Here is a 16,156-nt window from a genome sequence, read left to right as displayed (position 1 = left end):
TATGGGAGTTAGAGCCAACTAATATTTCATAAAGACCAGCAGACCAACTCTTCCCCCTGTTTGCCTTTCCCCTTTTCCCTTCCAGCACCCTTATCCTCCTTGTCTCCCACTCCCCTACACATGCTTAAGTATAATGAACCTAGTGTTTGAACTCTACATGTTGAGCTTGGTAGCCATGTTTGATGTGTTCTACAAAGGTGAGTCATCAAGGCGGCAGCATGACATATAGCAGAATAGAAGTGTGTGTGAAAGTGAAAAATCTGCTGCTTTCAAAGTAAACCTCTCAGGTCAATGCTCATTTAATGTCAGTGCCCTAGTTTATCTTCAGAGTCAGTCTGTAGGAGGCAGGCTGCTTTGGTAACACAAACTTGCAGTCTTTTTTTACACTTAGTTAAGTGATAACCATATATTAGCGATATAATCTTGTAAAGTGATGGGGGGGAATTTATGGCAACTTCTTACTACAACACTGATATCTTTCAAGAACTCTTGCTTAGTGGTAACCAGTATTTTTTTCTTCTATATATTTTATGTCAGAATATGAACATATTGAGCAATTAGGAATTGATACATTCCTTTTACATCTGCCATAATATACCTAATTCCAAAAAAAGAAAATGTTTTAAAACTTGATTTAATAGTATTTATTTATTTGTTAATCTCCATTTATTAATAGTTCTATTAATATGTAGTATATATTAAGCGTTCATAATAACTATGTGCTAGTTTCTCATCCTTCAAAATGGATATAATTGGAACAATTTTTAACTTTTTAAATTTTATAATAGTGAATATAATATACCAGAGATCCAGATTATAAAAAAACAAAACAAAGCCATAAAAGAAAACTTAAAAGTTAAAAAATGTGTTTACTATGTATTAATAACAACAATAGTTCTCAGTAATTGAAGATCTGTTATGAGCCAAACCAATAGCAGGAGTTTACATATCTTGTCATGTATCATGATGACAATGTCATAAGCTCCATTGAACTCTCTTCATGCTTTCTCATGGATGTTATTTATGCTTTGTTAAATATTTTGCCCCAATAGCAATACTTTATCTGAAGGCTAGGCAATACAGAATTAAAAATGATTCTCCTTTTATCTCAGTCACTTCTTGTACTAGGCTCAAATGCATTTATTTATCCAGTCAGTCAGTTGGTCAACAATTTCTTACAACAAGTGTTTACCAGTAACTCTCCTAGGTGCTGGGAGTACGTGATGAATGACAGTAGCACTCTCCAACCTCTTAGACCTTGTAACTTAGTTGGGGCGACAGACAATAAGCAAGTAAGTGAATAGTTAAGAAGAAAAATTCAGATAGTGATAACTGGTGTAAATAAAATGAAGTAGGCTATGTTAACAGAGAATGATACATTCAGGAGGAGCAGGGAAGAGAGGTGCAAAGGTCTTTTGATTTCCATTAAGAATATCAAAAATGGTGTGGTTGCCATAAATATATTTGTTGAAGCTTGTCTTTAGCACATAATATATATTTGCATGTAATAATCACAAAAAAGTTTAAGTAGTACTTTTTTTAAGACCTTTCATATAATAGTAAGATAATTAATGATATTTTTATCTCAGTAGAGATTGAGGATTATTATTATTAAGGATTCCACAGTCATTGATTGGTAGAATGCACTAAAATGTATGGCACCATTTATTTTAAAACAACTACTCTTTGTAAGTATCAAAATTAAATGACATAGTATTGGCTGTTTTAAGTAATTTTCTAGAAGCAATTGTTCTGCTTTACTATTAACCTCATTTCTATAAACTTAAGAAAATCTCTTTTCATCTGTTTCAGATCTGTCCAAGACATATTTCAAAGTGGGATTTATAAATTCTAAAAGCGCACATGAACCAGGTTTAAAAATTAGGAATCAGCTGACAGGGCCCTTACTTTCCATGAGTGCCTTATTTATTCAGACATTGAAGAGAAAATAATATGTATGAATTGTTGGTCTAGTGGCATTAGAAGTTATCCTGAACCTAATGTTCCTTGCACATATGTTCTTTGGGTAATATGGTCTAGTTGATGTGGAAGAGAGACCTAGAAGGTATTTGAGTATAACAAGATGAAAAGATGACTAAAATTGTTTAGCAATCTCTGTCAGTAGAGCTTTACCTTAACATGTACCAGAATCTCCAAAGAAGCCTGTTTCAAATGCAACTTTGCAAAACTTACCTCCAGAGGTTCTGATTTCAAATGTCCAAGTGCAGTTAAGGAATCTGCATGTTCATAAGAAACCCATGCGACTTAGTGCAAATGGTCAGCTGGTGGACCTTGGGAAACATTGGTTTTTTCAGTGACCATGTCACCAGCCAAGCTGCCAATGAATTCAATTCTCCCTACTTCTTACTGAATTGCTTTAACTAAATCAAAAGCAAAACTTAATTAATTAATTAATTAATTAAATTTAAAGAAGGTGGGCATGGTTTTGGCCAGCTGATATGTCACGTGAAAGTGTTGGTGACCAGCACTGAGAAGAGAGGAAGGGGTACAAGGAAGACCCACTCTGAAGCCTACTGGTTTCTTGAACACTTTTATCGGGGTAACCTCACAGCCACAATGTATTAATATATTATTGTTAATCAATTAACAGACAAGCAGATTACAACGGGAGAAGAGTCCTTCAATCTTGAAGTAGAGATTTTTGACAAAAATCAATGGTTTGAGACATATGCTAAAGTGTTTACATCCTGAGAATCTGTATCAAACCCTATGGTGTTGGCTGCTATTGGAATACAAAGCCATTGAGGAAGAGATCCTGTTTTCCGGTAGAGTAAAATCTAGTAGGCACCAGTAGCATATTGGAGTGGCATCCATATAATATTAAACTGCAGTAGAAAAACTAATGCTTCAAAGACACTGGAATCAGATTGTCTAGGTTCAAATTATGGCAATGCCACTCGTTAGCATTTCTGTGCCTTGATTTCTTCATCTGCACAGTAAGAACACTGACAGTTATCTACTTCAGAGGTTGTTGTGAGAATTAAAATGAGTTAGTATATGTACATCACTGATAACAATGCCTGATACAGTAAGCACCATGTTATATATGCAATCCAGTTTCCAAGAAATAGGACTTAGTCTAGAAGTCATTTCCTTATCCCCACTGTCATTTACTACCCTAATGGCTTTGAGCAAGTCATTTTGCCCCCCACAATGATGAATTCCCTCAACTGATGTCATGGAATGTGAAAGCACTTTTGAAAAAATATCAAGACGCCATTACGAGTGTAAGATGCTTAGTAATACCATTATACCATGTAGACTAACTTTAGCTACATAACCATAGTTGCCTTTTTTAATTGAAGTATATTTGATGTACAGCATTGTGTCAGTTTCAGGTGTACAACATAATGATTCAGCATTTGTATATGTTGCAAAATGATCACCACATTAAATCTAGACATCTGTCACCATACAAATTTACAAAATTTTTTTTCTTGTGATAAGAACTTTTCTTACTTTCTTAGCACCTTTCAAATTTGTAATACAAAGTTACTGACTATAGTCCCCATTACATCCCCATGACATATTTATTTTATAAGGAAGTTTGTACCTCTTGATTCCTTTCAACCATTTTACCCACCCTCACCCCTTGCCCCTCTGGCAACTACAGCCTCTTCTCTATCTATGAGTTTTATTTTGTTAGTTCACTTGTTTTATTTTTTAGATTCCAGATATAAGTGAATTCATATGGTGTTTGTCTTTCTCTGTCTCACTGACTTCGCTTAGCTAATGTCCTCAAGGCTCATCCATGTTATTGCAAATGGCAAATATTCTTTCTTTGTATGGCTAAGTAATGCTTCACACTTTAATCCATTTTTCTTTATCCATTTGTCCATTGATGGACACTTAGGCTGTTTCCATATATTGACTATTCCAAATAATGCTGCATATACATACATATACAGAGATGCATATATCTTTTTGAATTAGTGTTTTGTTTATTTTTTCAGATAAATACCCACAAGGAATTGCTGTATCACATGGTAGTTCTATTTTTAATATCTTGAGGAACTTTCATACTGTTTTCCATAATAACGACATCAGTTTACATTCCAACCAACAGTATACAAAGATTCCTTTCTTCCACATCCTCGTCGACACTTGTTATTTCTTGTCCTTTTGATAATAGCCATTTTGACAGGTGTGAGGTGATATCATAATGTGATTTTGATTTGCAGTTCCCTGATGATGAGTGATGTTGGGCATCTCTTCATGTATCTGTTGACCATCTGTATATCTTCTTTAGAGAAATATCTATTCAGATCTTCTGCCCGTTTTTTAATTTGATCATTTGTATTTTGTTATTGAGCTGTGTGAGTTCTTTATATATTTTGGATATTAACCCCTTATCAGATATATGATTTGGAAATATCTTCTCCCATTCAGCAAGTTACGTTTTCATTTTGTTGAAGGTTTCCTCTGTTGTGCAGATGCTTTTTAGTTTGATGTTGTTCCATTTGTTTATTTTTGTTTTTGTGCCATTGCATTTGGAGTCAGATCCAAAAAAAAAAATACCACCAAAAGCAATGTCAAGGGCTTACTGCCTGTATTTTCTTCTAGGAGTTTTATGGTTTCTTATCTTACATTTAAGTCGTTAATTTTTAAAAAGATTTTATTTATTTTTTTTTTTGACAGAGAGAGAGAGAGAGAAAGAGAGAGAGCGCACATGCACATAAGCAAGGAGGAGCGGGAGAGGGAAAAGCAGGCTCCCCACTGAGTATGGAGCCTGACACTGGGCTCATGACCTGAGCCAAAGGCAGATGCTTAACCAACTGAGCCACCCAAGTGCCCCTAAGCCCTTTTTAAATCTATTTTGAGTTAATTTTGTGTACAATGTAAAAAATGGTCCAATTTCATTCTTTTGCATGTGGCTGTCCAGTTTTCCCAGCACCATTTATGGAAAAGATTTTTTTCTTCATTTTCTGTTTTGTTCTCTTTTGTTGTAAGTTAATTGACCATGTGTGCTTGCATTTATTTCTATTCCCCTCTATTCCCTCTATTCCACTGATCTGTGTGTCAGATTTTATGTCAGTACCATACTGTTTGATTACTGTGTTTTTTAACATAGTTTGAAGTCAGGGACTGTAATGCCTCCAGCTTTGTTCTTACTCAATATTGTTTTCACTACTTGGGATTTTTTGTGGTATTATGCAAATTTTAGGATTGTTCTATTTCTGTGAAAGTGCCATTGGAATTTTGATAGAGATTGCACTGAACCTGTAGATTACTTTTGGGTAATTTGGAAATTTTTACAATAATAATTCTTTTAATTTATGAGCATTGAATATCTTTCCATTTATTTGTGTCTTCTTTAATTTCCTTCATCTATGTCTTATGGTTTTTAATGTACACATCTTTCACCTCCTTATGTAAATTTATTCCTAGGTGTCTTATTCTTTGTGATGAAATTGTGAATAGGATTTTTTTCTTTATTTCTCTTTCTGTTAGTTTGTGGTTAGTATATAAACATGGAACAGGTTTTTGTATATTGATCTTGTACCATGCAATTTTACTGCATTTGTTTATTCTAAGTTTTTTGGTAGAGTCTTTAGGGTTTTCTGTGTATTAATTTATGTTCTTTATAGATAATGGAAGTTTTACATTTTTCTTCCAATTTTGATGACTTGAATTTATTTTTCCTGCCTAATTGTTCTGGGTAGGACTTCAATACTATGTTGAATAAAAGTGGTGAGGGGCTGGGTTGCTCAGTGGTTGAGCGTCTGCCTTTGGCTCATATTGTGATCCCAGGGTCCTGGGATCAAGTCCTGCATTGGGCTCCCTATAGGGAGCCTGCTTCTCCCTCTGCCTGTGTCTCTGCCTCTCTCTTTATGTCTCTCGTGAATAAATTAATAAAATCTTTTTTTAAAAAAAGTGGTGAGAGTGGGCATCCTTGTCCTGTTCTTGATCTTGAGAAAGCTTTCAGTTTTTACCATTGAGTATCATGTTCAGTGGGCTTGTGATATATGGCCTCTTATTATTTTGAGGTACATTCCCTTTATACTCAATTTGTTGTGAGTTTTTATCGTAAATGGATGTTGAATTTGTCAAATGCTTTTCTCCATCTACTGAGAAGTCGTATGAGTTTTATCCCTCATTTTGTTAATGTGGTTTATCATGTCAATTGATTTGCAAATGTTGAACCATCTTTCCATCCCTGGAATAAATCCTACTTGATCATGGTGTATAAACCTTTTAATGTGCTGTTGAATTCGGTTTGCTAATTTTTTGTTGAGGATTTTTGCATCTATCTTAATCAGGCATATTGGCATGTAATTTTCTCTTTTGTGTGTGTGTCCTTATCTTGTTTTGGTATCAAGGTAATTCTGGCCTCATAAAATGAGTTTGAGAGTATTCCCTTCTCTTCAATTTTTTGGAAGAGTTCGAGAAGGATTGGTATTAAATCTTTGAAAGTTTGGTAGAATTCACTCATGAAGCCATCTGATCCTGGACTTCTGTTTGTTGGGAGTTTTTGATTACTGATGCAACTTCCTTACTAGTAATTGGTCTATTCAGATTTTTCTATTTATGATTCAGTTTTGGGAGATGGTATGTTTCTAGGAATTAATTTATTTCTTCTATATTTTCTAATTGATTGGCATATAACTGTTCATAATAGTCCTTTAAGATCCTTTGTGTTTTTTTTTGTATCAGTTGCAATTTCTCCTATTTCCTGATTCTATTTATTTGAGTCCTCTCTTTTTTTCTTAGTCTAGCCAAAAGCTCATCAATTTTATTTATCTTTTCAAAGAGCCAGCTGTTAGTTTTATTGATCTTCTCTATTGTCTTTTTAGTATCTATTTCATTATTTCCTTCCTTCTGATAACTTTGGGCTTTAACTGTTCTTTTTCTAGTTACTTTAGATTTAAAGTTAGATTGTTTATTTAATATTTTTCTTGTTACTTGAGATAGGCCTATATCATTATAATCTTTCTTCTTAGAACTGTTTTTACTGTATATGGTATTTCCAATTTCATTTATCTCAAAGTATTTTTAAAATTTCCCCTTTGATTTCTTCTTTGACCCCATTGGTTATTCAGTAGTATATTGTTTAATCTCCCCCTATTTGTGATTTTTCCAATTTTCTTTTGTAATTAGTTTCTAGTTTCATACTACTATGGTTGATAAAGATGCTTGATATGACATCAATCATCTTAAATTTATTGAGACTTCTTTTGTGGCCTAATATGTGATCTGTCCTGGCAAATGTTGCATGTGCACTTGAGTAGAATCGTGTTTTCTACTGGAGAGAATGTTCTGTATATATCTATTAAGTCCATCTAGTCTAATGTGCCATTTAAAGTCTAATATGAGATTTAAAGCCAATATTTCCTTATTGATTTTCTGTCTGGATTATCTATCCATTGATATAAGTGAAGCATTAAAGTTCCTTACTGTTACTGTGTTTTTGTCAATTTCTCCCTTTAGGTTTGTCAATATTTGCTTTATATATTTAGATGCTCCTACACTGGGTGCGTAAATATTTACAATTGTTATATTTTCTTGTTGAATTGACCACTTTGTCATTATGTAATGCCCTTCTCTCTCTTTGTTTTCAAATCTGTTTTGTCTGATATAAGTATAGCTACCCCAGCTCCCTTTTGGTTTTCATTTGCATGTAATATCTTTTTCTATTCCATCAATTTCAGTCTGCATGTGTCCTATAGCTAAAGTAAATCTTTTGTAGGCAGCATATAGATGAGTCTTGTCTTTTATCCATTCAGCAACTTTGTGTCTTCTGATGGAGCACTTAGTCCTTTTACATCTAAAGTAGTTGTTACAGGTATGTACTGATTTTCATTTTGTTAATTTTTTTTTTTGTTTTTTAGTTTCTCTCTGTTCCCTCTTTTCTTGCTTTCTTGTGATTTGGTCACTTTCTCTGATGTTATGCTTAGATTCCTTTCTCATTATCTTTTGTGTATTTATTATAAGTTTTTGCTTTGTGGTCACCATGAAGCTCACATCTAACAGCCTATATATTTAACAGTCTATTTTAAGTTTTTTTTTTTTTTTTTTTTTTAAAGATTTTATTTATTTATTCATGATAGTCACAGAGAGAGAGAGAGAGGCAGAGACACAGGCAGAGGGAGAAGCGGGCTCCATGCACCGGGAGCCCGACGTGGGATTCGATCCCGAGTCTATTTTAAGTTGATAGCAAGTTAAGCTTAAACCCATTCTAAAACTATGCATTTTTATGTTTTTTATATCACATTTTACATCTCTCTGGTTTTTGTATCCTTTAACTAATGAATATATAGTTACTTTTTACTATGTCTTTTAACAATCATACTAACTTTATAATTAGTCTACTTCCTTTACTATATATTTGCCTTTACCAGTGAGATTTTTACTATCATCTGTTTTCTTATTACTAATTAGTGCCCTTTGTTTTTTAACATTCTTTTTAGGGCCAGTTAGTGGTGATGAACTCTTTTAGCTTTTGCTAAAGATAAATCTTTATCACTTTTTTAATTCTAAATGAGAATCTTGTTAAATAGAATGTTCTTGATTGGAAGTTTTTTTCCCTTTCAGCACTTTAAATATATCATGCCGTTCTCTCTTGGCCTGCACAGTTTCTGTTGAGAAATCTGCTGATAACCTTATGTTCATTGTGCATTGACCCAATATCCCGTGTTCGTAACATGTTATTTTTCTCACACAGCTTTTAAGATTCTCTCTTTGTCTTTAACTTTTACATTTTAGTTATAACGTGCCTTGGTGTGGGTCTTTTTTAGTTCATTTTGTTTAGAACCTTCTGGGTTTCCTAGATTTGGATACCTGTTTCATTCCCAAGATTAGGGAAGTTTTTAGCCATTATTTATTTGAATAAGTCTCCTGCCCTTTTCTATCTTCCTTCTGGAAGCCCTATAATCAGAATATTATTCTGCTTGATGTTGTCTCAGAGGTCTCTTAAGCAATGCTTATTTTTTTTAATTATTTTTTCTTTCTTTTTGCTTTTCTGGTTGGGTGAGTTCTATTTCCCTATCTCCCAGATCACTAATTCTTTCTTCTGCTTCATCTAGTCTGCTCTTAAACCTTTCTAGTGTATTTTTCAGTTAATTTATTATATTCTTCAGCTCTGTAACTTCTCTTTTTGTATGTTCTTATCATTTCTATCTCGTTGCTAAAAACATTCTGTGTACTTCCATTCTTTTCCTGAGTTTAGTGAACTTCTTTATGACCATTACTTTAATTCCTTATCAGACAATTTTTTATCTCCATTTCATTAAAGTTTTTTTCCTGGGATTTTATCTTATTCTTTTGTTTGGAACATATTCCTGTGTTTCCTCATTTTGCTTGACACTTTATGTTTGTTTCTATGTGTTAGACAAAACAGCTCTCTCTCCCACTCTTAAAGGGATAGCCTTATATAGGCAATGAATCTTATTGTTTAACATTGCCCTAGCTCTTGATCGTATCTGGAACTGTCTCTCTGGTTGTTTAAGCCTCATTAAGCCCAGAAATGCAACTCTCCAGGTTACCAGAGCCTGACATTCAAGGGCATCCCCTGTGTGGGTTCTGTATGCCTGCTGGCTTTGGTAGATCGAGGAGGGCAGGGACAGGGTTATGCAGGCAACACAAGGGGTGCAAGGCCACGGCAGTGGCATGGAAGATGGGGGTTATCACTGGTCAGTTAGAGTGAGAGTACAAAAATAGTACTTCCTAGTGCTGGCACCAGCAAGGTAGAAAGTGAATGTAAAAATGTCACCCACTAGTGCCTCCATCCCTGCACAGAGTCCTAACAGGTTTTGCTCCTCTAGCAGATGCCTTAATATTAGCAACTTTATCTTCTTCCCATATGGTCTAGGCTCTTCTCAAACTGCTGCTTTTGTACTGGGTCCCAGGGAGAGTGAATCTGCATATGAGCTTTTAAGGCTGTCTCTCTTTCCCTACAGCCTTATGACTCTCCTGGATGTAAGTTCTGTTGGTTTTCAAAGTCACACATTTTGGGGGCTCATTTCTATGGTGCAGGCCCTAAGGGATAGAGTGGCTAATGTGGGGCAAAATGTCCATGCTCTTCAAGGAGGAGTTCCAATTTGTGAGTCCCCTCCCCATGGTGGGTCACCACTCTGGAGGTGGGATTTTTGTCAAGACTGTCTACCTGTCTTCATGTGGCCTTTTTATCCTTTGTTGTAAAGTAGCTGTTCAGCTAGTACTCAAATTCTTTCCAGAGGAAATTATTCCACATATAGCTATGGATTTATTGTGTACTTACTTAGAAGGAGGTGAATTCAGGATCATTCTATGTCACTTTTCTGAACTGTCTCCTCGTATAGGTTCTATATAAAGATATCTTATGCATCAAGTTGTTCAGCTGCTACACACAGTCTGTTTTCTTTTAATTGATATTTACTAATAACCTGCTGTTTGGCAGTCATTGAGGACACAAAAATGAACAAACAAGAATTCTGGAGTTCACAGTCTAAGAAATATACAAGTAAGGGGATAGAATAGCATTCTGGAAGCAGGAAGCAGAGGCACTTGGCAATCTCTCTGAGATGAAGAAATAGTGATTATAATAGTATAGGATTTAATAGAGGAGATGACACCTAACTGAATCTTGCCAGGGAGTAGAAATTTTCCAATTAGACATTTGAGGCATTTAGGAGATTGCAGAAGGAATATAATGGCATGCGGTGCACCAAGCCCAAAGTGGAGACAGGAGGTAGTAATGGGGGAGCCAGATTGCCAAAGGCCCCTCATGTACCACATCATGGAATTTGGACATGGTCCAGGAGATGATTAGAAGCCACTTAAGGATTTTAAATGTGGAGAAGTAAACAGTTATGTTCGCAATTTAAGAACGGAAGAGAGGCAAGAAAATCATTTGAGGAGGCAGTCGTAGCAACCAGTAATATCACCTTGAAATGCTAAAAATCAAGTACTAGAACAGGATCCAAAGGTAAAACAAAGTAAACACATAAGTCAGCCACTTTGCTCATCAATCTCTGTGAAAACAAAAATAGATAATCTCAAGCATATTCTTAAGAGTAAAAGAACATCAGTCACAACAAGATAACCAAAAAGGGAATTGTGGGTAGGGAGACAGGAAAAAATATGTAAAATAAGTTGAAGTTAACCAGAAGACAGCAATATGAATTGTTTAAACTAGAGCTCTCTGTTAATCTCCTTAATAAAACTTAGGTGATATTTGCCTTACCCCATCATGATTCACAATATGAAATAAGTCACATGAGAGAATTATGAATGATACACTATGCAAATATAAAATACATTTACTAATAAAAGGAAATTAACAAAGAAGTAAACATCTCCACTGGAATGGAAGAGCCCCCAAATCAGAGCATGTTAGCTGCTAGATCCTGGTAACTTGTACATAATAATAGTTACTACGGACAAGAACAGTGCTAAATATCCCATATGTATTAACTCATTTAATTCTCAACATTCTTATGAGGTAGGTAGGATTATCATCTGCAGACAGGGAAAATCAGGCCCAGAGACATTAGTTTTCCTGAGGCTGGCCATACTCCTAATAAATTGCAGCACAAGGATGGATTCAAACCCAGGCAGTGTATGTCTAGAATCTGCTTTTAACTACCATGTAAGCACATCATAGGCATTTGCTAATTTGGAGTGATTGTGGGGAGGATAATTAGAATTCCCCCAATTCTTTTTTATGATGGAATATTTTTTTTTTTTTATGATAGTCACAGAGAGAGAGAGAGAGAGAGAGAGAGAGAGAGGCAGAGACATAGGCCGAGGGAGAAGCAGGCTCCATGCACCGGGAGCCTGATGTGGGATTCGATCCCGGGTCTCCAGGATCGCGCCCTGGGCCAAAGGCAGGCACCAAACCGCTGCACCACCCAGGGATCCCATGATGGAATATTTTAAATTCCACTTTATCAGTTTAGTAGTTAAAGTTCCTTTATGTAACCAAACATACAAATCATATATCAATGTATGCTTTAAAAAATTGGGGTCTTAGAAAAAAAAGTTTGGGTCTGTTTTTCCCTATAGCTAGAAAAGTAGTTATAACATTTATTCAAAAGAATAAACATGGAAAAAATATCTGTGAAAACCCTTTAAAAAGAAGAAAAGACCAGTGGAGGATGGGAGCCAGTCCATACCAGATAATAAGATACATTTATTTTATTTTTTAAGTTCTTATTTAAATTCCAGTTCATATACAGTGTAATATTAGTTTCAGTATATAGTAATAAAACATATTTTAAAGCCTCAAAACTTAAAATAATGTGGTCTTAGCCCATGAATAGACAGACTAATAAAACAAATTCTAAAAACAGATATGAATGCATATAGAAATTTAGAATTTTATAATGATCCCACCAAAAATGTATTCTATTTCTCCTAAATCTTAAAAAATCATTCTCTATCACCTTTTCCATAGAATTTATTTACATGAAGTCTAAAAATAAGCTTTATCTGTGGTAATGTCTAAACACAATTCTATAAAAATCAGTATCCAGATTATCTGCACTAAAAATAAAACCACTAAACCAATTATGACAAGATAAATAAATGAATAAAGGAAGAGAAGTCACATAAAAGGAAAAAAAAGTATGAGAAAGTTAAGAATGGCATTTAAAGACTGTTCAGCAAACATTTATTGACTTCCTGAAGAATGGCGGGAATTCTAATAGATGTCAAGGTGAACAATGACCCTTTCTTTCAGACATCTAAAGAAGCCTGTATACTAGAGGTTGTATAAAGGTCAGAAGATACTCAGGACAAAAACAGTTAGCTTTCGTGGTATGGGATTGAGGGCCTGGGGAGGAACCAAGGAGCCTGCACAAAAGAGGGGGACAGTCAAGTAGACTGAAGGAGAAGGGTTCACCTGCCAGAAAAAAAATGATGCAGTGGGTGAGGAAACCCACTCCTGACATGTAAGTGGAATGAACACAGCCTAGTTAGACTTTCAGGAGCTTGTGGGAGGGTAGCAGGAAAGGAGGCAGAAAAGGTAGGTTAGAGCTACATATTGACTGGTCGGTTATATACCATGCCAAGAAATGCTACCTGGATCCCACACGCATCAGGGTAACCACCCAGTTGATGATTTTTAAATCAAGAGGAATGTAATTCAAGTAAGATGGACAGTAGGAAAAGAATCAATTCCTTCCTCTCTGGCTTGTTATGGCCCGGAAGCCAGCAGCTCTGCCGTAGCCTCTGGTCTCCCTACCTCTACTCCTTTCCCCACAATGTAGGCAGGGTCTTCCCGCAGGGACTTAGTAGCTTTTTGTCACCATCATAAGAACCATGGTCCCCTTATTGAGCCTGGCATGTAGCGTCCCACATGTGACCCCTGCCTTCCTCACAGGCCTCATCAGCCACTGCCCCTTCACCTGGCCCTATGCATTGGCATATTAACTGTTCCCAGGTTCTGAGACATGACCCATATTCTTCAGCTCTCTTAGCTTCCATGTGTTCTTCCTTCCCATCCTCTATCTACACTGTTCAAAGTTTTACACTGTGCCAAGCATAGTACCTAGCCTACTGTAGCCACCCAGATGTTTGGTTGAATGAACACATGAGTAAATGAATGGAGTCAAGTTCATCTGAGTGTTCATCTGCCCTTGGAAATTTTTTCTGACCTCCCTTGAGCTTTCCATAGCTTGCCCTTCTTTCTATTCTCTAGCTCCTGTCCCTATCAGGTTTTTTTACTGCCTTAAGAGTTGATTGCTTACTATCCATCTCCCATCCCCCAGAGGTTGTGAACAACTTAAGGAAAGGGATTATCTTTTATCTGTATGTCCTGTGCTCTAACATACTGCTGAGTACACATTCATCTCAACAAATGTTGGTTGGGTAATGAAATGGGGAGCTGGGGAGCTTGGGGAATCAAAGCAAAAAGCACATAATTAACAATAGAAAGAAGAGATTGATTCTTCTCTTAGTGCTAGAGAATACAGGTTCCCCAGGGCTGGAAGAAGAAGGCAATTTCAGGTATTCACCTTGGCAAAGGAGAGAATGACATGATTTCCTCCTGAACAACTCTGTCCTGTCCTCATGACTATTTAGAGCCCTCCTCATTGATTATTAACCCAGTGGGCACCTGAAGGCAAATAACCCATAAGTCCCAGATGATGCAGGTGACTTGTAGGGGTGCTGAATTTCTTTTCTTTTTTTTTAAGATTTTATTTATTTATGAGAGACACAAATAGAGAGGCAGAGACATAGGCAGAGAGAGAAGCAGGTTCCCTGCAAGGACCCTGAAGGAGGACTCTATCCTAGGATTCTAGGATCATGCCCTGAGCTGAAGGCAGATGCTCAACCACTAAGCCACCCAGGTGTGGGGATCTGCATTTCTAGGCATTCAGAAAAGAATAACCTCCATATATTACTATTTAACTTTTTTTCCCACTTATGCTTAATTAAATCTTAAATATAACACTATCTTACATCCTATTTTCTGTTGTAGAATAAAGACCCCAAGATGGCTCGAGTTGCACTGGAATCTCTGTACAGATTACTTTGGGTTTACATGATTCGAATTAAATGTGAAAGCAACACAGCTACTCAGAGGTAAGGAGGTGGTTTGGGTTAATGGTAACTACATCACTGAGTTAATGGTAACCATTTCTTAGCCAATGAAGAGGATGTTTTGTTTTATTGATACCTGTACTCACCAAACTAGAAACTATTCAAAGTTGACAGTTTCTAAAAGATCTAAGTGATAAGGACATTTTCAAGCTTTCCTTAGTCATTGGCTCAGCAGCCCATTACAGAAATTTCAGCCTGTACCAGGACCAGGAGGTTCCATGTCCAAGGCTGCATTCACCATGTTAGCAAAGCAAATGGCTATAATTTTCCAACTGTTCTTAGTTTTCCGGAAAAACTTTTCATAGGGTAATTATGCTAATGAAAAAGGAATGAAGTGGTTTGTTTTCTTTTTCTGAATTCTCTCTGATACTTAGATAAAATGAAACATCTGCCATTTTCCCTTTCAGAACTGGAGCTCAGCCAATCTTGCTTGTCTTCTCTTTTTTTCTCCCTATCTTTCAGCCGTCTTATAACCATCATCACAACACTTTTCCCCAAAGGGTCCCGTGGTGTGGTGCCAAGGGATATGCCTCTGAACATCTTTGTGAAAATCATCCAGTTCATTGCCCAGGTAATGGAGAAGCTTCTGGCAGTGGGAGTGATCTAATTGCCTTCAAGTGGCCAGTCTCCTTCCTAGGAAATACTACCAGATGAAGAGTCTAAAGTAATATCTTATGTGCAAAGACTTTTCAGAATGGTTTTGTAAGTGTTTTCACACATAGTTTTGTTTTTTTGTTTTGTTTTGTTTTGGGTTTGTTTTTTTGTTTGTTTCTTTTTTTTGTTTGTTTGTTTTTTTTTTTTTTGGTTTTTTTTTGGGGGGGGTTTTTTTGCTTCAAAACAAATAGTGACATAGGTACATCAAGTATTTTCAGCATTTGACAAATGAGCAACTGAAAGAGTTTAAGTGACTCATCTAAGGTCGCAGAGCCTATTAGTAAAAGGGTCTCTTGACTTCTAGTCTCTGCTCTGGATTCTGCAAGTCAGGAGGAAGCAAAGAGACTGATGTTTGGAGGAAATCAATTTGGTTTTTGAAATTAGATATTGAAATTTGAAGAGTAAATAAAAATGCTTTTTCGCCCTATGAGAAAGAAGAATAAAATAGGAATATTAGCATTTATTAAGCACTTACACTTTGCCAAGAACTTTTCTAAGAATTTTACAGGTACTAGTTTCATTAAAATCTGGGTCCAATAATAATAAACATAGTTTTTAATATTTAGTTTACTGTTTATACCCAAGATTTTTACTTTTTAAAACACTTTATGGGAAACTGTTATACCCCAACTTTAGCTTCCTTGTGATTTACGGAACAATGGGAAAAGATAATTGTTCCAGTTCAACCTCTGCCACAGCCAGCTCTATACCCTTAGCAAGTCAGAGAGCATCTTTCTTTTGTTTCTTTATAAAATGTGGATTAAATGCTTGCCCAGTGTACTTCAGAAGCCTGTGTGGGTAAAGGAAAAGTATAGGCATGAAAATACTGTTAAGTACAATTGATACTGATATAAAGATGAAAGGTTCAGTTGTTACTTCACAGACTATTTAATATTTGATATCTCCCTGTGTGTTTGGTATAATGAGATGCTTCTGTAATATGTGTACTTAGGGAAAA

At 35.8% G+C, this 16,156-nt stretch overlaps 1 protein-coding gene across 1 annotated transcript in view; it reads left to right on the top strand.

Annotated features, from left to right (window-relative positions):
• The window catches only part of FRY (FRY microtubule binding protein), a 260,678-nt gene that overhangs the window by 100,064 nt on the left and 144,458 nt on the right, over positions 1-16,156 (top strand). Inside the window, exons 12-13 of the mRNA XM_077868184.1 lie at positions 14,423-14,526; positions 15,007-15,115. Coding sequence (XP_077724310.1) covers positions 14,423-14,526; positions 15,007-15,115 — 213 coding nt within the window. The remainder of the gene's footprint in view (positions 1-14,422; positions 14,527-15,006; positions 15,116-16,156) is intronic.

This window comes from Canis aureus, chromosome 24 (genome assembly GCF_053574225.1).
Source record: "Canis aureus isolate CA01 chromosome 24, VMU_Caureus_v.1.0, whole genome shotgun sequence".
NCBI lineage: Eukaryota > Metazoa > Chordata > Mammalia > Carnivora > Canidae > Canis > Canis aureus.
Note: the sequence above shows the minus strand (reverse complement) of the source record. Positions and strands in the feature narration are given on the sequence as shown.